The sequence below is a fragment of the Chelonia mydas genome, chromosome 3, assembly GCF_015237465.2.
Source record: "Chelonia mydas isolate rCheMyd1 chromosome 3, rCheMyd1.pri.v2, whole genome shotgun sequence".
Classification (NCBI taxonomy): domain Eukaryota; kingdom Metazoa; phylum Chordata; order Testudines; family Cheloniidae; genus Chelonia; species Chelonia mydas.
Genome location: NC_057851.1, coordinates 35667682 through 35694607, shown reverse-complemented (window position 1 = coordinate 35694607; position 26926 = coordinate 35667682). Strand labels below are relative to the sequence as shown.

The 26926-nt window shown below is 40.1% G+C and overlaps 1 protein-coding gene across 1 annotated transcript in view; it reads left to right on the top strand.

Moving 5' to 3' along the window:
- The window catches only part of SNTG2 (syntrophin gamma 2), a 247301-nt gene extending 223550 nt beyond the window's left edge, over positions 1-23751 (top strand). Inside the window, exons 15-17 of the mRNA XM_043541919.1 lie at positions 899-991; positions 5885-5995; positions 22165-23751. Coding sequence (XP_043397854.1) covers positions 899-991; positions 5885-5995; positions 22165-22296 — 336 coding nt within the window. The 3' untranslated portion in view covers positions 22297-23751. The remainder of the gene's footprint in view (positions 1-898; positions 992-5884; positions 5996-22164) is intronic.
- The last annotated feature ends 3175 nt before the right edge of the window (positions 23752-26926 follow it).

Sequence of the window (26926 nt, the reverse complement as noted above, 5' to 3'; positions counted from 1 at the left end):
ATTTATAGCCAGGAGCGCTGAAGACTACCTGTCTTTACATTCTGAATCCAGTTTACATGAAGACATAAATATATGTTAAATGTGCACACTGTGTATTTTGGTTAGGAACTGCAATACCGATGCTATTAGAGATGTGGATAGAGGTAAATTTAAATGTTAATAGACTTTTAATTGTAAAGCGCTTTCATAAGTTTAACCGCAAGTTAAGTTTAACCTCAAGTTAAACCATAAGCTTAATCTTTTTAACCTAAAAGAGGTCAAAGAATTAACATTCAATTTCAGCGGCTGACAAGAGAGCAGTGCTAGTTAATTGGTTTAATAATGACCCACTGGTACTGTGGTGGTACCTTACTGTAGTTTTACAAGGCTTTAAAGAAATCTTGCAAAATCAAACAGACTATTTGCAAAGGTTAAAGTAGACAGAGAGGTGAAGCAGACAGATACTGATCTCATAGTTAGACAGTCGCTAGTGATTTGATTATGTACACAAAGTTTGTTAGAAACCGAGTGAGAACCAATTATTATATAATCGATTTAGCCTTTCAAGTTAGTTCTAAGTAGTCTTCCAAAATCTCTCTCAGAGGATTTTACAAATGGTTCTTTTTAGTTTGGATTGTTTAGTTTTTCATTTTGTAGTGGACAGTTATAAGTCAGATCTGGCCAGGTTCTAAAAAGCTGTTTAAAAAAAACAACAAAAAAAACAGCCTAAGATCTCTGATACTATGTTGTAAATATATATTATTTTTACAGATTTTTTTTTAATCAATAGACTGCTGTAATTCTCTCCTCGTGTAACGGGCTTGGTGCCTTGTCACAAACAGAAAATAAGATGTACTGTTATTGGATAAAAAGAACAATGATAATAAAACTGTATTCTCAACTTTAATATTTTTTCCAGTCTAAAACATATATGTGCAGCTGGCAAGGAGCATCCCTGTGTTTCACAGTTGACTTTGCCTTGGGATTCACCTGTTTTGACAGTAAAACAAAGGTAAGAGGAAAAGGAGCTAAAAACATAATCTGTTCTATTCTGCTGTTAATGAGCTTGGTTTTAATAATATTTTACAGTTACCTAGCACTTTTGATCCCAAAGCACATTACAAAGTCTGTTGATATGGTCCCACACTGAAACGCACCCAGCTGTGAATTGGAAAGGGATAGCCCGCCTATGCCATAGCATGGAAGGGGGCATTTTGGCCAAGGACACCAAGACAAATGGTTATTTTTACAAGAAACAAACAAAAGAAAAGCCATTGGATATTTAACCCAGACCTCAGTTTCTAAGGTTTCATCCCAAAAAACCACAAGATGGACAGTGGTTTACTGATCTTGAGAAAATGAAGTGGTGTGTGATTTGAACCTGTGTGTTTAGGAGAACAGTAAACCACTCCTTACCATAAGACAATTAAAAGATTGAATTGGGCTTAGCCCTGTGTGGAATTTCAAGAAGGAAGGAGAGGATGTAAGAAACCTTCCTTTCCCTTCTAGCCTTGCAAGACCCAGCAAAGGCTGGTCCTTGTGCTCTACTGATGCTGGTGTTAAATTTCCTAAAGTGAATGGAGAAGGGAAATGGTAGTGGCAGGCCTCTGTCTACTGAAGCTGCAGTAGTGGAGAAGGAGCCATTTTCTACATCTGCGGAGGATGCAAAGCCAGCAAAATGTTCTGCAATTCAAGTAAAATTTAATGCGAATCTTATTGCATTTTGTGAGCAAACCCCTGAGCTTAGATAAATTGGTGTAAGTCCTTTTACTTGAACAGAACTATGCTGATTTACACTAGCTGACGATCTGTGTTTTTGGCAACACAGTAACTCTGGCAATAAATAAATAAATCACGTTTTAACCTTAACACTGGGGGATTACTCTTAGAACAGAGCTATATTTTTTTTAACAGTGTGAAGGAAGTTGATTGAACCGTTTTGGATTTTAGAGAAAAGCAAAAATATGCCCTTCTTTGAAATGTGGACCAAAGTATTTATTTTTTAGAATATGTATCAGTAATTTGAAAGTGGCTTTGTTTAAAGACTTCATGACTAGGATCTGCTCTCATCGATGCTGGTGTAAATCTGGACTAATGCCATAGCATGTGCAGTATTATTTACTAGGGTATAAAATTTCAAGAGCTGTACATTCACATTCTTCTTTCTTTCTTGCAAGAGTGTTGGTATTAATTACATTGCATTTGGCCTTCACAAATACATTCTACATACCTTTTTTATTTCAGCAGTTTTAAATTGGCTGTGGCTTTTCTGTACACTTCTTATGCTAAATTGTTGTCATAGTGCTGTTAGGTACTTTCAAACAGATTCTGCATTCCGCTCCACGGTTGGCTGCATTTCAGTGAGAAACAAAATGATTCCTGTAAATGTAAAGTTTGGAGAGCATTTTGGGATCCTTTGGATGAATAATACCAAATAAATAAAATAAATATTTATAGTCTTTTAAAAAGTAATAACCTTAGCCTTTGCTTTTCTGTCCTATATTCTGAAGCGGAACACTAGTGTGAAATGAAAACTAAATGCCTCCCTGAAGACCTCTACCTAGCACATTACAAACAGCAACAAGTCACTTGGGGAAATGGTGACACCTGGCTATATTTTCCTGTTTAGTTTCAATGAGTTTTGGGATGATGGTCTCCTACTTCCACTAACTAAGAGGACAGGGAGACTTTTTAAAAATTAAAAAAGCAACAACATCTAAAATAACGGTTTATACAGTCAATGGAGAAGTGTCCACAAATTTCAGGCAAGACTTTTAAAAATAGATTAATTTAGAATAAAGAGCTGCAGGTTTGATACAGAAAAATGGCTAACCTAATATAGAATCATAGAAGAATAGGGTTGGAAGAGATCTCAGGAGATCATCTAGTCTAACCCCCTGCTCAAAGCAGGACCAACACCAACTAAATCATCCCAGCCAGGGCTTTGTCAAGCCGGGCCTTAATAACCTCTAAGGATGGAGATTCCATCACCTCCCTACGTAACCCATTCCAGTGCTTCACCACCATCTTAGTGAAATAGTGTTTCCTAATATCCAGCCTAGATCTCCCATACTTCAACTTGAGACCATTGCTCCTTGTTCTGTCATCTACCACCACTGAGAACATCCTCTTTGGACCTCCCCTTTTAGGTTGTTGAAGGCTTCTATCAAATCCCCCCTCACTCTTCTCTTCTGCGGACTAAATTATCAAATTATCCCATCTGTTTTCAGGAGCAAAAAGGGGAACATTACCTTAATCAGTGTTTAATGGCAGATCAGAGTACCTAATCAATACATCCTGTCCTGACTAATTAAATTTGTTAGGGGGAAAATGCTGCAGAAGAATGCTGAACCTCAACAGTAATCTCACATTGACACATTAACAGAAAGTACAAGACACTTATGACAGTAAGGAAAACTAGAGGGCCTTGCTGGGAGCATCTTGCTATATTGTCTGCATACAGATCTGTGCAGAAGGATTCACAATTGGATTCACAATTCTATTTCAACCTTAAGCATTGGCCATGAGTGTTCTGTGGAACTGAGCTGAGGCCTTTTGCATAGTCATCCCTCTCCTTCAAAAAATGTACCCTTTCCCCTACATCCTTCTTTGCCTTCAGAGAGACTTCTCATCAGCCCAATCCTAGCCCTGAGACCCCCTTCACTGGGGTTGTCAGGTGGTTCTACATGGTCACAACCTCTATCTTTTAACTTCAGGAAGATGAAAAATGACAGGAAAGGGCCACTGCTCCCCACCCCAATCCATTCCTTTTCTTCAGGCAGAAAATATTGTCTCCCCATAGGACAGTGCAGGAGAGAAAAAGCATTTCTTTGCCCACAGTTGCTGATTTTGCTGAGGCAGCAATGGACAGCAGCAGCTAATCTGTAATACGATCACTTCAGAACATATTCAGGTTGTCCAGCTACTTTGTACTGAGGTTTATGAGCTTTCCCTAGTATATGCTTTAGAGCACTTGATTCTTTAGGTATTGTGTTAGGAAATCTGGGGTACTATGTACTGCTGGCTCAGCTGAGCTGGGGTGGAGGGGTACAGAAGGAGATAATTAGGATTTTCTGCTTCCTCTCAACACTTTTCTGATTGAGGTCCTTATCTAGTACCCTTCCACTCCCATTCAAAGGATTAGAGACCATTCAGAGCCCTGTGAAAACCACCAGATCCCCCCATGGACATATAGATATAGATAAGTCAGGTATATGTCCATTGCTAGGAAGAGCTTATCACCCAGTGACCAATTCAAACCCCATACCATCCCAAAGCCAAGAACGCAGCTCTATCCTTTTCCTATTCCTCCTTTCCTCTATTAAAAAAATAAAGTACATGCAACTAACAAAGCTGTGCCAAGGTTCTTCACCAGGATGATTTGCTTGTGTGTTCTCATTCCCTAACGTGTGTCTGTTTTTTTCTTTATATGACAAGCCTTTCGGGCTTATGTCTCTTTCTATATTTGTACAGTGCCCAGCATTCTGTAGCTCCAATACTGATTGGAGCATTTGGGCACTAAGATAATATAAATATTTCATCATCATCATCATCATCATCATCATCAAGGGAATATGAGGACTCTGATGTAATAATTAACAACATTAAGCAATCATTTCTTTAATTACTTGTTTAAGGGAAGCTGGGACCCTGCTCTCTAATAAGCAAGCATCAATCATCTAAATAACAAATAACTCAAACACTCCTCTTCTTGATTTTACTAACCACATGCATCAGGAGTCCAGTTTGTATGGAGTAGTTCAAAGCTACCCAGTACATCCATCTTCTGGGTGAGTGAAAATAATCTAACCTCTGTTGAAGAGGACTTGGCATTTCTTCCTGCTCTAATTGGAGCTGCAACCACAGAGCAGCCATCCGGGTTGAAATCCAATCAGTATTATCTTCCAAATATTAAAAAATATTCACAGTCAAAATGTCTGCTGTTTTCAGATGAGACATACTGCTAGTCCACAGGCAGAAAACATCTTTCAAATGTGGATTTTTTTAAAAAAACAGATTTAAAAAAAACAAAACAAAAAGAAACCAGTAAACTGCTTTTCTGCCATTATTTCATTTTAAATGGCTTTCAGAGCATTCAACCGGGAATGATTCATGGTTCCTCCACCAGCTCCCAGCTCACCTCAGTGTGCATAGGCATTTCCATTGTTATTGGAGGTTACAGAAACATCAGAAGGAAATTGTACTCTGATTGTTTGGCTTCATTTTTTTACGTTTCTAAGTCCAATACTATAATGCATGGAAAACATTTTGAGAAGTGCAGAAAATTACAGTGATTTTAACAATTAATTTCCCAAGACTGATTGCAATAAGTCTCTTTCTGTAATTTTTAAAAATACCCAGGTAAACCCAGTGATTCATGTAGCACAGCTCCATGTATTGCTATGGAAGGGACCTGAGGCTGAGACAGACCTGGGGATTCTTATTTCTTGGCATACGAATGACTGAATACCCCACACAATAGTGCTTTGCATTTCTGTAGCACATTTAATCTAACCTTAAAATTAAGCTTTGCAATACTGGTGTATGGTGGGGAAGTGTCATTCCCCTCATTGTACAGATGAGCCAAGTGAGGCTTGAGAGATTTAAGGTCTGCAAAACTCCCATTGACTTCAATAGGCACAGGATTTTACCCTGATCTCTGTACACCCTTACATAGGCAGGGAAGTACTAAAAAGTGTATCTTTTTTGCTGCTATGTATGAAGTAGAGCTGATAAATTGTATTTGTTATGCAAACCATCCTCTTGCCCAAACTATATTAATCCATCATTTATTTTACATGACATTTAACTTCTTGATGTCGGATCAAAATTGCTCAATAATGCAAAGTTCTGGGTGTAAGAGTGTAATATCAAAGAGTCCTAATTAACATTATTTTTTTTGCAGAATGTGCTCTGGAGGTTTAAATTCTCTCAGCTCAAGGGGTCTTCAGACGATGGAAAAACAAGAGTAAAGCTGCTTTTTCAGAATCTAGACACCAAACAAATTGAGATGAAGGTAGCTCATATATTCTCTCTCCATTTTAAAAAAAAATAATTTAATTTATATCGAAGAAATGAAAGTTTTCATTAAACACTGTGCACGTTTACAATCAACAGTTAAATCATGTATTTTTTTTTCATATTCTCTAGAAGCTGTGCAACTAATAAAAGTCCTGTGGTGTCTGTAGATTTATTACACCATCTATGTGATTCTGTTCCTGAGATGTATTCTGAAAAACTGTGGTGTATTCATTCAGAATGATAATTTCTCTGAAGTGCCTTCTCTTAAGTGTAGTTTTCCATCAATAAGTGTAATCTTTTAAAATGGATGTAAAAAAAATAGTAAAAATGTTTTATTTTAAAGCATTTTAATATATTTTTCGAGATGCCACATAGCAAAATTAGAGCTTTAAGCAAAAAAGTAGATTTTTCTGATTTATTAATAAAAAAACTATTATATAACTTTTATTATCTCTTATTAATGCCTACATAAGGGCACAGTCTTGCAAGTGGCAGAGCATCTTAACTCCCATCGAATCCATTGGTTTTGAAGTGAGATGAGAGCATGCAGCATTGTGTAGGATAAGGTATTAAATAGTGATAAGATACATAGCATTGATTGTATATTGATTACATAGCAACTGTTGCATGATTCACAATCCTTTTTTCTCTAAATAACTTTAGACAAGACCTTTAGCTTCAAAATTCAGATCTTAGGATAAGACCCCAGTGCCGTGATGTTTACATTCAAAGTTCTGGTTTGATGCATAGACCTAGTGCTTGCTATGACATTTGGAACTGGGTCCAGGTTATGGACTTTGATCCTGCCAAAGTCTGAGGGTGTTTCAAGTTGCCTATGCAGGCGTTGGGATGGGAGAAAGCTCATGGTGTTGGCATGGGAGAAATGGTGCATTGAGGCTGGAGTCACTAGCAGAGAAGACGAGGTTGGAGAGTGGCAAAGTGAAATACAGAGAGACCTGTGTGAGGTATCTTCTATTGGGCCAACTTCTGTTGGAGAGAGAGACAACCTTTCAAGCCACACAGAGCTCTTCTTCAAGTCTGGGAAAGGTACTCCCAGAGTCAAAGCAAAATGCAAGGTGGAACAGCTTATTTAGCATAAGTAATTAGCACATATTGTAAAGGGACTATTCAAGGTAGAGTGGCCTGTTAACACTTCTGCAGTAATAGGACAAAAAGAGAGGGTTAGTGGGTTACAGATCGTGGTAATAAGCCATAAATTCAGTGTTTCTGTTCAGTCCATGATTTTTAGTCTAGCAGAGTAATGAATTTAAACTCCCAGGCTCATCTTTTGAAAGTGTGCAGGTTTCCTTTGAGGATGAGTATTGATAGGTCAGATATAGAGTGATCATGTTTTGAAGAGTAGTCACCCACGGTAGTGAGGTGTTTTTGTGTTTTATCACTTTATCATTTTCCTGTGTGAGTTCATTCAAGAGTGTAAATATTATCTCACCCACCTTTTCTGTCAAATATCCTGGGACTGACACAGCTACAATGCATGCAACAGCGAAATACAATCAGATAAGAAGGGAAAGACAGTCATGTATGGCTTTGAAGGCAATGGCAAGAGCTTGCATGTGATGGTATGCAGAAGAGGAAGCCAGTGAAGGAATTTAGGTGGCACAATGGGCAAAATCAGTAAAAACAAGAGTTTTAAACATTCTAAAAATTCCTTCCCCTCTTGTGGTAGTCATATTTCAGTCTCTTGTTATTTGTGAGGTTATAATCCAATTTCTATGCCAAAGATTATAAGCAAAACTGTAAATTAGGCAAGACCTGATCTTTTCAATGTTAAAAACGGTAGCAAGAAGAAAACATTCTGGGCTTCTTCACAAATCATGCCTTACTAATCTACTAGAATTCTTTGAGGGGGGTCAACAAGCATGTGGACAAGGGTGATCCAGTGGATATAATGTACTTGCACATAGGCAGCAGGTTTAAAACAAATAAAAGGAATTACTTCTTCACAGTCAACCTGTGAATCTCTTTCCCGGTGGATGTTGTGAAGGCCAAGACTATAACAAAAACTAACTAGATAAGTTCATGGAGGATAGGTCCATCTATGGCTATTAGCCAGAATGGGCAGGGATGCAAAACCTTGCTCTGAAGTGACCCTAGTCTCTGTTTGCCTGAAGCTGGGAATGGGCAACAGGGGATGGATCACTTGATGATTACCTGTTCTGTTCATTCCCTCTGAAGCACCTGTCTACTGTCAGAAGATGGACTGGGCTAGATGGACCATTGGTCTAACCTATTATGGCCGTTCTTATGTTCTCATCATAAATGAGGAAAATAAAGGCCACAAATAAAACTTGTTTTCCTTTGTAGTTCTATACTGTGAATTGGTCCAGTATTTATTGCCTATGCAACCTTATCTGACAAACATTTTTAGGGGTGGTCTAATTTTTTTGCAAAGGAAAATTGTTTTTGACCAAATTATTATTAGTATTATTGTTGGTTGGTTGTTGTTGTAAGTGTCTACCTTCCTCAAAAAAAAAAAAAGAAAAAATCTTTCATTGGAAAGCCAAAAACCTCTTTGGGTATTTTTGGATGAAAAGGGAACTTTTTTGTTTTTTGACTATTTTCACTTGAAAATGTTCTGGGTTTTAGCTGTTTTCACCACAATTTTTTTTCAGTTTTTGGTTGCTAAAAAACATTTAAATTTTTTTTAACAAAGTCAAAAATTTTGGCAAGAAAAACAACTATTTTCTAACCAGCTTTTTTATTTACTATTGTGCTCACTACCCAGCAAAGTGCTTACTACCATCAGTTGAACTACTCATATTTAGTAAGCACCACACCCAGTAGTGTTTCCATACTGGATCCTATATATTAATAGAGGCATATGTTAGTAGGAGAGCCAGGAGATCTGGGTTCAGGAAGCTTTCTGCATGCATGAGTCAGTTTACTGTTATGTGCCTCAATATCCCTATTTGTAAAATGGGAATAAAAATACTTCCTTATTTCACAAGTATTTTCATTTATGTTTGTTAAAAATATTGAGCTCTTCAGATTGAAGGTGCTACATAAGTACAAAGTATGTGTGAGCATACACACACAAATGTACACCGGACCCTCGCTAGAATGCGGCATTTGGGATCCTTGCGTGGTACTGCATTAACACGGGGACTGCATTAAAATGAATTGCAATTAAACTAATTAAATTTGGGATCCACGGCCGCGACCCCATTATATGTGAATTTGTGCTATATAGACATGTGTTCTAGCAAGGGTCCGGTGTATATGTACGGTACAAATGTTGACAGAACAGAATGAAAGCTCATTGAATGGCATGAGAATAAGGTGAGTAAAGTAAAGGCATGCCTGAACCTTGTGGGTATGTACCCTGAATGGCTCTCTACACATCCAAGCAGTACCTCCTCCATCTATACTCCTATTTTTAGTAGTGCAGTGTCCCACTGTCTCACTGCTGTCTGAGCCTTTCCCAAAGACCACAGGGAAAGGCTCTGGCAATGGGAATGCAGTGAGGAAAGGTTCCAGCAGCTCCCTTTCACTAGTGGATGTAGCTACACACCACAGTGTGGATGCAACTTGCTTTTCACAGCTGCGTGTAGCTATGTATACCCTACACACAGCCACCAGGGGTGTGCAGTGTAGACATAGCCTTAGGCTTTAGAATTATGGCTTGGACACAAAAGGATACAGCATTGATTCCCCCCTTTACCCCGATGTAGTATTAGTACAGTATATGAGTTTAAGATAACGAAGGAAGAATTTCAAGGAGGCAGATGGTGCCGAATAGGGAGGTGCAGCCAATAACGAGAAACACAAATGTAATCAAATGATGGAAGTTTCATTTCTCGTGAATAGATGAGCTAGTAGATGTCAAACAAAGCTCAGTATGGATGAGTTATAACATTCACTTGGCAGCAAACGCTATAGTTAATGTTGCAAAAGAGTTTCCTGGATTACCCCTAATTTCATATGCTTGTAGCCTTCTGAAAAACTCTCCTTTGGGAATTAAATTTCCATCCATGGTGTTTGGACAAAGGTTTTCTCTCTCTCTTTCTCTCTCTCTCTGTACAGTTTGAGCAAAATTCCTTGTGTTGTGTTCTTGGATTCTAGATGATTGAAAAAATACACTTCTCCAATAAAACAAAGTTGCCACTTTTCTTCCTACAGATAACCAAACAACTCCTAGACAGTCAAGTTGCATGTAATTAGTCTCTGATCAAGTTTGGAGGGAAAAAAGGATGAATATTAATGAAGTTTGAAGAATGGAAAATTGCATTTCCTTCTTATGCAGCGGAGAATTCTTTTAAGTTGGAGTTTGACTTGTGGAGAGAATTGCATAGACATGCACTCTTTGATATGAGAGGCCTTAACAATATACGTTGTTTTTCGTGCTGGTTTGTGGATATTGGGACAGACCCTGCATGCCTTTCCTATTTATATTTAAATGGGGAAATGCCTGATATCAGGTGGCCAGGTGCAGGAAGCGGTGAGGGCCAAGGGATGTGCTGGCCGCCGCTTCCCGCAGCCCTCATTGGCCTGGGATGGCAAACCGCGGCCAATGAGATCCGCAATCAACTGAACTTGTGGATGCGGCAGGTAAACAAACCGGCCCGGCCTGCCTCGGGGCTTACCCTGGTGGGCCGCGTGCCAAACATTGCCAATCCCTGGATAAGAGTAAGACCACAGTATAAAATGAGAAAGTTTGTAAGGAATTTGCTCTTTTCTAAGGTCCGTATGCTGCATTTGGTCTCTGTGTAGAATGCTCATTAATGTCACTGAGGGCTGAACATGTGGATTAGAACAGTGTGTCTCTCCAGGGCTTTTAACAGCACACTCAGGGACTGATCCAAAACCTATTAAAGTCAACCAGAGTCTTTCCATTGACTTCAGTCGAGTTTGGATCAAATCCTAAAATCCTTGAAGACAGTTTTTGTATGTTATGTGATGTAGCTTGCAAACATTATAATTCAAGTTTAAAGCTTTTGTTTGGCTGGAGATGGGAACTGTTATATTAAAGGCTATATTATAATACAGAAAAAACATGACCATGCACTTCATTTTAGTTGGATGTGGGTGGCGGGGGGGAACAAATAAACAATAAAAGATATAAACAACAATATTTCTTCTCTCTTGGTGTTTATATCCAGTTGAGATACTGATTAATAATTTACATCTACTGTACATAAAATGTGTATTTAGAAAACTTATTTCCATATATGCTCCATATCTGTCAGGCAAGACAGAAAAAATACTTTGTGCTTCTGATATATAAAAAAAAATCAGAATAAGGATTATGTGGGTTTACTTTCTTCAAAGGATTTTAACCAACACTTTACACTTCGTTTTTCTTTCACAAGAAGATCTAATTTTGCGTGTGAAACTTGAATGAATATTTTAGCAGCTAGCTGTCATTTATCACCAATTACAACAAAGTGAACACTTTAGTTAAGTTCGTTCTTTCAGGGTAATTTCTGAACTAATATTTCTTCATCTATTGACTAGCCACATGTGAAAGCAGGATCCTGAAAGATTCTTTCCTCTTCCTTTTTAAAAATAACGTGAATATTTTTAACCAGCTATAAATAATTTTTAAAAAACAGCACAGTCAGCCCATCAGCAGTTCCACTGCTATATTGGCTGTACGTATGTGTGTTCATAACTTTACTGCTTTTACTATAGGGCAGAAGTGATGTTTGTCTTGGAAATGTTACCTTTTCCTTGCTAATAGCATAGACGAGGAGGCAATTTGAGCTGTTCTTGATATTAGCGTCTACAGAGGAGCTAAATCTTGCTGGGGCTTTCACCTCGCCCACTGTAGATTGCCAGGCTGCACTGGGGTGAACATAGGCTACACTTGTTCCATATGTATAGCAAGGGATGCCTCTCAGCATGCTCCCCATAGTGCCTCTCAGCATGCTTCCGATTCATGTCCTCTAGAGGAATAGTGGCTCCAGACACCATTGCTAAAGGTATGCACCTCTTCCTTCTCCCTATCATAATGCAAACTTTTAAGAAGTACAAATGAGTCCTGAACAACTGATTCTCCAGAGGCCTGATTTTCAAGTGCTCAGCACCCACAGCTGGGTTTTAGATCCTTTAAAACTGGACTGTTTCCCAACCATGTTAACCCAAGAGGCCCAACTTGTTTGGCACCAGTAAGTCTTTTTCTCTGGGAGCCTGTGACAGTAGGTGATTAAAGTTACTCTAAGACAGCTTCTTCATACAAAAGAACCATTGATTTGTCAAAAGGAGAATCTAGGAAAAATGTGTTAAAACAATAAGAAGTCCTATACATTTTATTTTCCTAAGTTTAGCCCCTCTGTGCATAGCTTAGCTAGGTCCAGTTTATTCCTATCTGGTTTGGGAGAGCCAGCTTGCTTACTGCAGTTCCTGTGTGTCTCTGTCTGCCGGAGTCTCATCACTAGCCACTGTTGCTGCCAGCCCACTCCTTCCCTCCCACTTTCTTCCCTAAGCTAGCATCTTTGAGGTTTTAGCATACCCTTTGATCGCACATTTGGGTCTGGGAAGAATACCAGTCTAGCTGGAGTCAGGTAGGGAGCATTCCCCTGTTGGGATTCCCTTTGAGACCTCTTTCCACTCGGCTTCCCAAGAACTCAGGTCTGTCTTTTTAGCCTACTGACCTTACTTAGGATTTACTTATCTTACCTAGGGTATGTTTACACTACAAAATTAGGTTGATTTTATAGAAGTCGATTTGTAGAAACCTATTTTATACAGTCAATTCAGTATGTCCACACTAAGCGCATTAAGTCGGCGGAGTGCATCCTCACTACCATGGCTAGCATCGACTTAAAGAGCGGTGCACTGTGGGTAGCTATCCCACAGTTCCAACAGTCTCTACTGCCCATTGAAATTCTGAGTTAAGCTCCCAATGCCTGATAGGGCAAAAACATTGTTGCAGGTAGTTTTGGGTACATGTTGTCAGGTCCCGCTCCCTCCCTCCCTCCCTCCATGAAAGCAATGGCAGAAAATCATTTTGCGCCTTTTTTCCTGGGTTACCCGTGCAGACGCCATACCATGGCAAGCATGGAGCCTGCTCAGCTCACCATCACCGTATGTCTCCTTGGTGCTTCTGGCAGATGTGGTACTGCATTGCTACACAGCAGCAGCTCCTTGCCTTTGCGGCAGACAGTGCAGTAGGACTAATAGCCATTGTACGTCTCCTGGGTGCTCCTGGCAGACCTCAGTGAGGTTGATCAGGGGCACATGGGCAGACATGGCTAGTCTCCTCTTAGAGCACTGAATGTGATCCAGAGACTCCAAGTCATTCTCTTCTTTAAGTTTCATTTCATGGGGATTCAGTCCTGCCTAGAATATCATGCAAGCTGGAGGCTTCTGCCTCAGGCTGCTCTCCCAGTCAGCAGGACCGTGCGGTCACACCTACCCCAGCCTACCCCTTGCTCCCATGGCTCATGAAGCCTATACAGTAGTAAGGAGCAGTTCAACTATAGGCTGAGCAAGTGCAGAATGGTGGTAGAATGTGCCTTTGGACGTTTAAAAGCTCGCTGGCGCGGTTTGATGACTAGGTCAGACCTCAGCGCAACCAACATTCCCACTGTTATTGCTGCTTGCTGTGTGCTCCATAATATCTGTGAGAGTAAGGGGGAGACGTTTATGGAGGGTTGGGAGGTTGAGGCAAATTGCCTGGCATCCAATTTTGAGCAGCCAGACACCAGGGCGATTAGAAGAGCACAGCAAGGCATGCTGCACATCAGAGAGGCTTTGAAAACCAGTTTCATGACTGGCCAGGCTTTGCTGTGACAGTTGTGTGTGTTTCTCCTTGATGAAAATCCACCCCCTTTGTTGATTTTAATTTCCTGTAAGCCAACCACCCTCCCCCCTTCGAAATAAAGTAACTATTGTTTTGAAACCATGCATTCTTTCTTTATTAATGAAAAAAAAATGAAATAACAGACAAGGTAGCCCAGATGGGGTGGGGAGGAGGGAAGGACAAGGCCACATTGTTCTTTGTAGTCACACTAAAAATCAAACTGTTTGAATGACTGCCTTCTGTTGCTTGGGCCATCCTCTGGAGTGGAGTGGCTGGGTGCCTGGAGTTTCCGCCCACCCCCAAGTTCTTGGGCGTCTGGGTGAGGAGGCTATGGAACATGGGGAGAAGGTAAGGCGGTTATACAGTGGATGCAGCAGGAGTCTGTGCTCTTGTTGGCTTTCCTGAAGCTCCAACAGACGCTTCATCATGTCCATTTGCTCCCCCATTAGCCTCAGCATCACGTCCTGCCTCCGCTCTTCGTGCTCACTTAATTCTTTCCTGGCCTCTGCCACTGAATGCCTCCATGCAGTAAGCTGTGCCCTATCAGTGCGGGAGGACTGCATGAGCTCGGAAAACATATAATCGCGAGTGTGTTTTTTTCGCCTTCTAATCTGCGATAACCTCAGGGACGGGGATGATAGGGGGAGCGTAGAAACATTCTATGCTCTACGATTCTGCGGGGGACTGCATGGTCATCTGTGCTGCTGAGTTGGCCATGCTGACCAAACAGGAAATGAAATTCAAAAGTTCCTGGGGCTTTTCCTGTGTACCTGGCTAGTGCATCAGAGTTCAAAGTGCTGTCCAGAGTGGTCACAATGGAGCACTCTGGGATAGCTCCTGGAGGCCAATACCGTTGATTTGCATCTGCAGTACCCCAAATTTGACCCAGCAAGGTCGATTTTAGCGCTACTCCCCTCGTTGGGGAGTACAGAAGTAGATTTTAAGAGCCCTTTAGATTGATGGAACAGGGTTGGTTGTGTGGACGCAGTCATTTTTAAATCGACCTAACATGGAAAAATTCGACCTAACCCCGTAGGTAGACCAGGCCTTAGCACAAACACTCTGTTTTCAGCCTAATGATACATTTACCTCCCCAATCCTATCTTCAAAAGAATAAATTCTCCCCCACCCCCATGTGTTTAATTACTCATGTCAGGACAGGCCTACCTATATCCCCCAGTTAATAGTTTTCCCCTTTGTTTCCTCAGAGACTCTTGCTGCCTTTGCTATTGTTTCATTTCCCATTAGCTTCCCCCAACAGCCTCTTTTGATTTAATTCTGTGCATTCGGGCAGCAGACTATCACACAGGTAAACTGAGATGCATATGATATTTATAAAAAATAATTAACTTAACTCTCTCATTCTCCATAATTATCCCTTAATTTTTATAGTTATCATGGTTCAAGGTAAGCTATACCAGTGATCCCTCTCTCTGTCTTTCCTTGGACACCCCCACTTTTAGACTGGATCTCCATAGTACAGTACCTCTGTTCACCAACACTGTCTCCTCATCAGGGCCAGCTGGGTTTTGGCCTCTGTGATAGATTTCCCTCTGAGTGATGCAGCCACAATGAAAATGCAGTGACAGCGAACAGGTTGTTCAAAGAAAAGTATTACTTAGTTGTCTGCAGAAACACAACAGAGAGGAAAAGGCTTAAACCAACAAAATGCCTGTAAACACATTATCTGACCTAAACCTTAGTTTTTCCTTGGAAGTTTAGGCACGTCCCAGTAGTCCCAGGCAGTACTGGAGCTGGATGAAACAGATTGCATCCCTTGCAGCCTGTGTCTCTATCTCAGTCTGACCCTCACTCAGTGTCTATCCTTTGAGTTCACAGGAAGTCTTTTATCCATTTCAGAATTCCTTTGTCGGTTGGTGGGACCTCTGAATCTGGTCAATCTGGTTTATGCATCTCATCAGAGGGATCAGAAATAGACTTTCAGCAGTGGATTCATTTTATTGTCCATTAAATATTGGCCATTGAGTTAGTCTTTCTTTGTCTTCCTGGAAAGGAATAAATCTCCTGGGCTAAGGCCATGTATACACTACAAACTTATTTGACTTAAGTTATGTTGGCATAAAACTGCTTCAGTTAGTATATTGCTTGTGTGCTTGCATACTTAACTCCTTGTGTTGGCATTGCGCGTAATCAGCAGGAGTGCTTGTGTCAATGCACAGTGCGATGCACCCTGGGTAGGTATCCCAGCATGCAACTCACCATCATCTGGCGTAATCTCTTTTGGGAAATGTATGGAATGTGTGATGGGACAGAAATAAGTTGTTGAGGGGTGATTGGGAGCCAGGGGTCAAATGTCCATCATAAAACTTTCTCCATCCCATAATGCCATCCATCTCCCATAATTGTTGTGCCTTTTTCAAAAAATCCCACAAAACTGCACAGCACTTCTCACTACCCACACAGCAAGGAGCCCACACAGCTCTGCACTATTATCATGAGTGTTGCAAAAACAGGATGAATGATCCTTGGGTATTTGCACAGCCACAGAAAGAACCGCAGCAGTGGGAGACATGATGATTTCCTGGAGGACAGATTTCTATGGGACACGGTGAAAACCAATTCAAGGTTGTTGGTGGTGTTTATGGAGCAGCTGCAGATGATGGAACACCATTTCTGGGTCCAAGAAACAAGCACTGACTGGTGGGATTGCTTCATAATGCAGTTTTGGGACAACAAGCAGTGGCTGCAGAACTTTTGGGTGTGAAAGACCACATTTCTGGATCTGTGTGCCAAGTTCACCACAGTCCTCCAGCTCAGGGACACCAGAATGAGAGCTGCACTGACTGCGGAGAAGCACACTATGGAAGCTTGCAATGCCAGAATGTTACCATTCGGTGGGAAATCATTTTGGAGTTGGGAAATCCACAGTAAGCATGCGAGTATGCAGGGCCATTAATTGACTCCTGATACACAGGACTGTGACTCTCGTAATGTGCAGAACATAGCGGAGCATGTGCAGAGTGGGGTTCCTGAACTGCGATGGGGCAATGGTTGGTACACATAGCCCTATTCTGGCACCAGACCACCTTGCCACAGAGTACATCATGGTAATGCAAGTGTTGGTGGATCACCGAGGATGCGTCACCAACATCAGTGTGGGCTGGTGAGGGAAGTTGCATGATGCTTGCATCTTAAAGAACATGGGAGGGTTCAGAAAGCAATAAGCAGGAACATTTTTTCCCGACAAGTGGACTACCATTGGCTATGTTGACATGCCAATAGTGATCCTGCATCACCCTGGCTATACCTTGCTCCCCTGGCTCATGAAGCCGTACACCAGCCACCTTCACAGCACTAGGGAAACATCCACCTACTGGCTCAGCAGGTGAAGAATATGGTAGAATATGGTTTTGGTACATTAAAGGGATGCTGGCACTGTTTACTCACAAGATTGGATTTCTGGGAGAAAAATATCCCAATGGTTATAGCTGTCTGTGGTGTTCAGCGTAATGTCTGTGAGGCAAAGAGAAAAAAAGTTGCCACTGGGGTGAAGGGGGCAGGTGGAACAGCTGTCTGCTGAGTTCAAACAGCCAGACACTAGGGCTATTAGAAGAACTCGACACGGAGCTATGTGGCTGAGGGAGGCCTTGAAATAATCCTTTAATGGTCAGGCAGTGGTGTGATGGACTATGCTCTACCTGGCCCTGAAGTTTTGGGGGCTGTTAGGAATCGTGTGGTGCTTGGTGTACATTTATGAATATAACGCTGTCTGTTAATACATCTGTTAATTTTGCGGTTCTTGTATATTTATAATTATTACGCCGTCTATGTCACTGATCCTATGAGTTCTGTCACCGTGTAGAATAACAAGTAGTGAGTGCTGTCAGTTGCACTAAGCATTCTGCAGCATATGTTGTTAAGCAATAAAGATGAATTATTTACCATAAAGAGATTTTTATGGCATACCAAAGTCAGTGTAAGAAACAACATGCAATTCATTAAAAAACACATACAACGAAAACTTCTGAAATAAATTAATGGAATAGAACTTAACAAGGGGAAAGAACTTTCCTGTCCATTTCAGTTCCTTTTGGCTACGCATACAGCAAGCCTGGTTTTCTCAGGTCAGTGAATGTGAAGCTATGATCATCCTTACTGTCCCCCAGGGTGGAGTGCTATGGTTATGGATGCAGCCCCTGAAGCCACATGGAATGTTTTGGGTGTAGGGAAGTGCTAAAATGGAGTTCTTCATTGACTGCAAAAGAAGACGAGCCCGTGATTGTTGAAGTGTAGCTCAGCTAGAGTCTGCAGTATCTGTGTTTGCTGCTGAAGAAGCCAAATTATGTCCTGATGCATCTCTCTCTCCTTTTCCTGCTGGGACTCTTGGGCCTTCTATCTGGTCTTTCCTTCTCCATATTGTCTGAAATATTCACCTTCCTGGCCCTCTGTTCACAATCCAATGAAGCACTGGCTTTCAGAATCTCACTGAACATATCCTCACATCTGCTCATCTTTCTTCTCTTTATCATGGTCGGGTGTTCCGCAGATGTGGAGGGGATGGCCCGTCAAGGCTGTAACAGCAACAGTTACAGATAAAATACCCAGAGGTATCATTGGCTGTATACTCACCACTGAAAGTGAAAGTTAAGTTTCAGAACTCCCTTCCCTTGCTCCCCAAAAAATTTAAACAAGACATGCTTGTGGACATTTCAGTCCTGTAGAGTGCCTGTGTACAGCACCACTCTCCAGTCCCAGGTAAGTATTGTCCAGCAGGGATGAGGGGAACGAGGAGAGAATTGTTTGGTTGCATGAAACAATAAAATTTTGTCCCCTAAGCCCATGGGTTCGAGTGCAGGGCAGTGTCACTGAGCACTGGCACTATTTTTCACAGGCTTTGGTGATTTTAGCTGGTATCTCACTTCTAAGGGTAACAAAGGAATAGAGAGGACAGCTGCTACTGACATCTCAAAGCTGCCTGGGTCCACCTGCAGCTAGCCTGTTTGCTGAAATGGTGCCTGCTGAATCGCGGATTGGTGTGGGAAAGTGTCCTACCATGAAAGAAGGAAGAAGGCTGCCATCCCTAGAAATCTTCAGGAGAGGACTGCAGAGTACTTCCATGAAAGTTTCATTGAGATCTCTCGAGAGGATTCAAGTGCCATCCCTGTGTTACATAAACAAACAGCTCCTCTTGGCCTCCTTGGCTAACTCTACATGGGAATGAAAAGCAGATGATAGCTCTACCTCTGTTTATTGTACAACTACCTCTTCTGGTACAAATGAAGTAACAAAAAGTCAATAGCTGTGTCCTGTTAAGTTGGGTTGGACGCCATCTGTACATTTAAACATTGTAATGGGAAATGCATTCACATGCTTACCCATGTTCCTTCCCCTGCATCAGGCTTGCCCATGCTCAGCTGCCAGGACTGACTAGACTGTGGTGGAGTCTTGAACACATGCTGGCTCATAAGATGACTGGATCCTCCAGTCATGTCCAGCATCCTTCCCCTTCTCTTTCTGCTCCTCCTCCACCTCACTGTTCACTGCGGGGCTCTGTGTCTTTGGCTCCTTGGAGGAATCATGGTGCTCTTCAGGGCGCTGGTGGGGCCTCTGCCAAGCATCGCATGCAGATCATAATAAAAGTCTGCTGTTTGGCTTTATATTGACTGTTGGCTTCCCTGGCCTTGTGGTATACCTGTGGTAGTTCTTTTGCTTTCTCGCAGCACTGCTGCTGATTCTTGTTGTACCTCTTCACCTGCATCCCCTGTGCAATCTGCTTGTTAATGTCTATGTTTCTACAGCTGGTCCATAGCTGTGCCTGTGCAGCCTCCTCTCCCCACAGGCCCAAGAGATCCAATACCTCTTGTCTACTTCAGGCAGGAGTGCATTTAGAGTGGGGAGTTGGCATGGCTGGTTGGGCAGTTGCACACAAGGGAGAGCTGCAAGGTGTGCTCGCAAAGCTGGGCAATGAGAAAGGAATTTCAAAAGTATGCAAGGTTTTTAAAAGGGATGGGGGTGGTTTGTGGTCTCCCTGACCCCTGGGCAGTGGAGTTCACAACTGTGGCCAAAGCGGTCAGTGTCAGGCATTGTGGGACAGCTGCTGGAGGACTGTTAGAATCTATAGGTTGCACAATATCCACACTTGCACTGCATCAAACATTGTGCTTCAGTCATGGCTCAATGCCATTTGGGGAGGTGGAGGTACTGTGTTGCCATAATGGGGCACTTACGTCCATGGGAAATAAATTTAAGTATAGACACGTGCAGAAACAAGTCGACATAAGGCTACTTACCTCAGCCTACCTTTGTAGTGTAGACAAGGCCTAAGTTAACTCATATTAACCACATAGCAGACATGTTATAGTAATCATATAGACAGAAATGAATATATTTATAAAAGAAATACAGCGATCTCCCCCATTCTATAAACAAATGTGCTATGCTGTGTAGTACATTAGTATTACAGAGTGTGAGAGGTTTACGCGGGCAATTGTCTCTTTATCTTTGGCTGCCAAGGACATCAAGCTAATATCTCAAGCTAAAAAGTCGATAAAATGGAGCTGCTGAAAAGAAACAAAAAGTCTTAGAATCTGAGCAAAGTTGTTACAAAAGAATTGGAAATACAATAGTTGCAGCAAATGGAAAAATCAGACATAAGGACAATGAAATATACAGAGAAAAAACCTGATCCTTCTGCATCTAGGAAAAAAACTATGCTGGGAAATATTCCCTTCAAATTCCAATAGTCTTTCATTCTAGTACTTTGTATCTAAAAATAGATGAGATGTAAACCAAGGTTCTGATAAACTGTGTCCAGCTGAAGAAGTGGGTTTTCTAGCCACGAAAGCTTATGCACAAATAAACCGATTAGTCTTTAAGGTGCCACCAGACTCCTTGTTGTTTCTATTAAAAATCCTGTATCGGCGTTAATCACGGTAGGATCAACCCTGGTGTCTTAGTCAAATTCCAAGTATTTTTGGCTTATCTACAATTCTCTTTGCAGTTTCAGCTGGATATGGGGTTCTTTGTTCAGTTTTGAGTAGCTGTGTCATGCTGCTGTGCTTCCAGAATTGGAGAAGCGGTCCTTATATATAAAGTACTGTACGAACAGCATTGGGATGCTTAAAGTCAAAATTTCTGTAAATGTATGATCATTGTCTTTCTCAATGACGTTAATATGAAAATTTATGTTCATTTTCAGAAAGCGCTACTTGGCAAGCTTGGGCCTGATCCTGCAGCCCTTACTCATGTGAGTAATCCTCACTCAAATGAGTATTTCCATTGACCTCAATAGGACTGCTTGGGTGAGTAAGGACTAATTGTGTGAATAAGGGTTGCAGAATCGAATGGCTGGGAATTTAACAATTTTTTTCTTAGTTTGTGAAAACTCTAGAGAAATGTTCTGTCATACAGAGAAACAGCTCCTGCCCAATAAATGTATGTTCTTCAATGGTGAAGTGCTCTAGTAACTAGTTTTTTCCAGAACACAGCCTTGAGTTTCAAATATACTATTTGACGCAATTTGGTTTAGGAGAGATCATAAAATACTATTACGGCAAACGCAAATGTCCAGTGCTTTGAATTATAGCAGCGTAAAGGATATACTTTGTAACTAAGCATGCTTAGTAAATGTCCTGTTGAAAAGGAATGTTTCCGCTCAAAATGAAAAACATCCCCACGGTTTATTTGCCAGGTTGACACTTTATAGATTACAGTATCCTGTAAATTGACCTATTTTTAAGCTATATTCCTCTACCAGAATATCATCCCTTTACTGGCTGGTAGCAATTGGAGAAAGAAGTGATATAAGGACAAAAAGTAAGGTATGAGTTCCTAAAAGTAGGAGGAAATTTATGAGAGAGGATGAGAAGCAACTCTGACTTACACACAGAGCCACAGTTTATGTGACCTATCACTTTTTTAAGCAAGCAGTATTAATATACATCTTCCCAAATTTTGTACGCCTATCAAACCACTCTAAAATAGACTGTAATACTTAGGAATTACATAGAAAACATCAGGTGAAGTTCTTTCCAGACTTATACATTGTGAATGTTGTATTCACTGTGAAAATTTCCATCCGTTTATGGTCACCCTTCCATAACAAATTCAGTCAGATACACACAAATCCACTGTTGCTTTATAAATGCAAACTAAATAGTCTATTTCAGTTGTCATGCTGTGTAAAATGCAAAATAAATAAATAAATAAACAGCATTAAGAATGAAAAGTAAATGGTCATAATTCAAGGGTTGTTAGTAAACCAGGTAAGAGAATTGATCTTTTAAGATTATTATTTTTAACCTTACAGTTCCATTTAAAGTTCCAGATTTTCATGTAAATAACACTGTTATTTGCTAACCTGTCTTTTTCTCACTTTACTTAAAATGATAGGATCCCTAATGATTCACCTCTATTTTGTCTTTTACTTCCTCTTTCAGGAACTTGAATTTCAGGATCTGACAGCAGTTTTACACTGTATTCACTCCTTTATAGCAGCAAAGGTGGCATCACTGGATCCAGCATTTATAGACAGCCAGAGCATTGCAAGAAAATACATGTACAGTAACTGAAATCCAATTCTGTGTTGTGATTATTGCAAATAAAGTATTTTCTTAAAGAAATTAGTTATTTCATGCACAATATTGCAATTCTGTGTGATTTTATAAGGAGCCTATAGTTGTGCTATCAATAAAAATGCGACTAGGTTTCATATTTTGTTCATCATTGTTAAATCTCATGAGTTAACATTAATTCAACCTGAGTCAGTTTGTTTTCTATAACATTAATCTAAATCCCGGAATGAAAATGTTCATAGCATAATATTCCCAATATTGTTCTGATTTTTTTCGGAGAAGTTGCATCATGGTGTAAAAATGGGGACCAAGATTTGCCAGCTGTGTGCCTGAAGTTAGGCTCCTAACATTTGGCCTGGTCATCGACTAAGCTAAGCACACAGAAACTTCCATAGACTTCACTAGGGAAGAAAAGGGCAAGATTTTCAAAAGTATTTAAGGAAGTTAGGTGCCCAGCACCCCTGGAAGCTAGTGCAATAGGCTTCTAACTTGCTTAGATGCTTTTGAAAATCCCACCCCAAGCTACTTATATAGGTGCCAAAGAGGCTGATTCTTCAAAGTGCTGAGCACTCTTACCCTGATCCAGAAAAGTACACACCCACATGCTTAAATCTCAGAATTTGAGCAGACCCAATTAAGTGACAATGTAAAGTTAAGCATGTTTAAGTGCTTTGATGGGTCTGGTGAAGAGTGTTAGCTACTCATGTCAGGCCAGGCCTCAGCTACAGTAGTAACCTTGGAAGATTTGAGCCCTAAATTTGGATTTAGGAACCTAACTTCAAGCTCTTATTTTTGAAACCTTGGCCATGGGTTCCTTTGCTGTCCATTGATAAATTCCCTCATTACTCATTCTTCCACTCATTCATGTATAACACTGTATTCCCCGCCTTTGGTTGTGCTCCTATGTATTACGATTAGCTTCTTGAAAAACTATTTTGTTTGTGTGATGTAAGGTAAGGGGTAGATGTATCTACCCATAAAGATTTTCTCATTATTTTCTAAACACTGCAGGTCAAATTCTGACCTCATAAGCTTGCACGTAAATCCAGCTGACATCAGTGAGGGATGCCTGTGCTTAACAAAGGAAGAATATGGCTTTGCTTGGGATTTGTTCTAAGCTACTTCTGCATAGTGTATCCTTTCTGATGAAAACATTTGCCTAAATGCACAGTTAATGCTACCAGCTGTTTCGATTTTTTTTTTTAAGGGATTTTCATCTTACGGCCTTTCCCTTTAGAAAAATCTCAAACATTCCATGCTGCTCTAATAAAAACTACAGCTTTTCTCAAGTTGAGTTGTGAGGCAGCATCAGATACTAAACAAAACAAAACAGGAAGACAGAGACACCTTTAAATTCCGTGATAGTTATATTATAACTATTTTAAATGGACAGATAACATCAGGGGTAGCACTTGCAATTACAATGTTTGTTATTTGCACAAAGACGTATTAGAAGAGTTATGTCCTCTTGTCAACCAAACATAGAAGATAAATATTTATTTTTATTTATTGTAAATAAATATTTATAATCAATATGGTCTTCTATTTTTAACAAATGCCATTTTAATTTTATATTAAATATTTTTCCAAAAACATGTTAGTGTCTTTTTGAAAACATGATTTTAACCAAAGTGTTACATATAATTGTTTTAGATGTTTGAGTTTTTAACATTATACATTCACAAACTACTAATAATTGATTTTATAGACTGGTGTCAATTGTTAGTAAAAATAATTTAAAAATATACATGGAGCATGTGAGCAAGAATGATGGGATTGATTCTCTGCTCTGCTATACTCGTTTCATGAAACACATAGTTAAACACTAGCAAAAAACTTGTGCAATGGAGTGGAAAATTAGACAAGTTACTATTAGACTGAAAATACATATTCAAGCCTCCAAGAGTTTTTAATGTTATAACATGAGTATCATATAATAAAAACCCCAGTACATGTATCTCAAAATATTGAGAATAAAAACAAAGAGTGAGCTAACCTTATTAAAATATTCACTTACTTACCCTCTTATGAAATGTCCACAAATATGTCCCAAAATTCGTAATGAGCTATGTTAAAATAAAATTATAAAGAATCTTGCAAGAAGAATGAAGCAAGGTAGCATCAAACTAACAACTATTAAACGGTAAACGAACTGAGCAAGCACGTCATTTATTAAATTGCATTCTCTTCCAGACTCTATTCTGAATTAAGTGCTAAAACACAGCTATGAGATTAGCTTTATGGTGGTTTTTTAACACAGATTTGGCCAGTGGAACTCCCAAAACTTTATGATTTGCAAATTCAAGGAAGTAAAATCCAAGAAATCATCATAAAATCATAGGACTGGAAGGGACATTGAGAGTCTTCTAGTCCAGTCTCCTGCACTCAAAGCAGGACTCAGGATGATCTAGAACATCCCTGACAGGTGACTGTCTAAACTACTGTTAAAAACCTTCCTAGGCAATTTATTCCAGTGTTTAACCACCCTGAGAATTATGAGGTTTTTCCTAATGTTCAACCTAAACCACTCTTGCTGCAATTTAATCCCATTGCTTCTTGTCCTATCCTCAGAGGTTAACAAGAACAATTTTTCTCTCTCCTTCCTTTAATGACCTTTTATATAATTGAAAACTGTTATCATATCCCCCTTAGTCTTCTCTTGTCCAGACTAAACAAACCCAGTTTTTTTAATCTTTCTTCATAGATGATGTTTTCTAGACCTTTAATAATTTTTGTTGCTCTCCTCTGGACTTTCTCCAATTTGTCCACATCTTTCCTGAAGTGTGGCGCCCAGAACTGGATATGATACTCCGGTTGAGGCCATATCAGCACACAGTAGAGCAGAAGAACTACTTCTCATGTCTTTTTTACAACTTTCTTGTTTACACATCCCACAATGATTGCTTTTTTTTTTTTTTTGCAAGAGTGTTACACTGTTGACTCATATTTAGCTTGTGATCTACTCTGACCCCCAAATCCTTTTCTGCAGTACTCCTTCCCAGGCAGTCATTTTCCATTTTGTATGTGTGCAATTGATTGTTCCTTCCAAAGTGGAGTACTCTGCATTTGTCCTTATTGAATTTCATCCTGTTTACTTCAGACCATTTCTCCAGTTTGTCCAGATCATTTTGAATTTTATTCCTATCCTCCAAAGCATTTGCAGTCCCTCCCAGCTTGGTATCATCTACAAAGTTAATAAGCCATTACCTAAATAGTTTATAAAGATATTGAACAGAACTGGATCTAGGACTGTTCCCTGATGGACCTCACTTGATATTCCCTTCCAGGTTGACTGTGAACCACTGATAACTACTCTGTGGTAATGGTCTTCCAACCAGTTATTGACCCGCCTTATAGTAGTTCCATCTAGGTTGAATTTCCCTAGTTTGTTTATGAGAAGGTCATACGAGACAGTATCACAAGCCTTACTAAAATCAAAATATATCACCTCCTATCCACAAGGCTTGTTACCCTGTCAACGAAAGTTATTAGGTTGGTTTGACACAATTTGTTCTTGACAAAAATCCATGCTGACTGCTACTTACCACCTTATTATCTTCTGTGTGTTTGCAAACTGATTGTTTAATATTTGCTCCATTATCTTTTCTGGTACTAAAGTTAAGATGACTGGTCTCTAATTCCGTGAGTTGTCCTTATTCACCTTTTTATAGATTGGCACTATATCTGCCCCTTTCCAGTCCTCTGGAACTCTCCCATCTGCCCTGATTTTTGGAAGATAATCGCTAGTGGCTCAGATATCTGCTCAGTCAACTCCTTGAGTATTCTAGGATGCATTTCAACCCTGGTGACTTGAAGACATAGAATTTGTCTAAGTAATTTCTAACTTGTTCTTTCCCTATTTTAGCCTCACGTCCTACCTCACTTTTCACTGGTGTTCACTATGTTAGATATCCAATCTCTGCTAAACTTTTTGGTGAAAACTGAAACAAAAGAGTCATTTAGCCATTTCCACATTTTCTGTCATCGTTTCCCCCTCATTCAATAATGGAATATTATAGAATGTTTTCTTGTTACCCTTTTTGTCTCTAGCTAGTTTGATCTCCTTTTGTGCCTTGGCTTTCTAATATTATCCCTATGTGCTTGTGCAGTTTATATTCATCCTTTGTAATTTGACCTAGTTTCCACTTTTTGTAGGACTCTTTTCATTTCTAGATCATTGAAGATCTCCTGATTAAGCCAGGGTGGTCTCTTGCCATACTTCTTATCCTTTCCTATGCAGTGGGATAGTTTGCTCTTATGCCCTTAATAATGTCTCCTTTAAAAACTGGCAGCACTCTTGAACTGTTTTTCATCTTAGTCTTGCTTACCATAGGATCTTATCTACAAACTCCCTGTGTTTGTTCAAGTCTGCCTTCTTTAAATCCATTATCTTCATTGCACGGTTTTTCCTTCTTAGAATCATGAACTGTGATCATTTCGTGATCATTTTCACTGAAGCTGCATTCCACTTTCAAATTCTCAACCTGTTCCTCCCTATTTGTCAAAATCGAATCTAAAACAGATTCTCCTCTGGTTGCTTTCTCCTCCATGTATTGGAATGTCTTCAATACATTCCAAGAACTTGTTGGATAATCTCTGCCCTGCTGTGTTATTTTCCCAACAGATG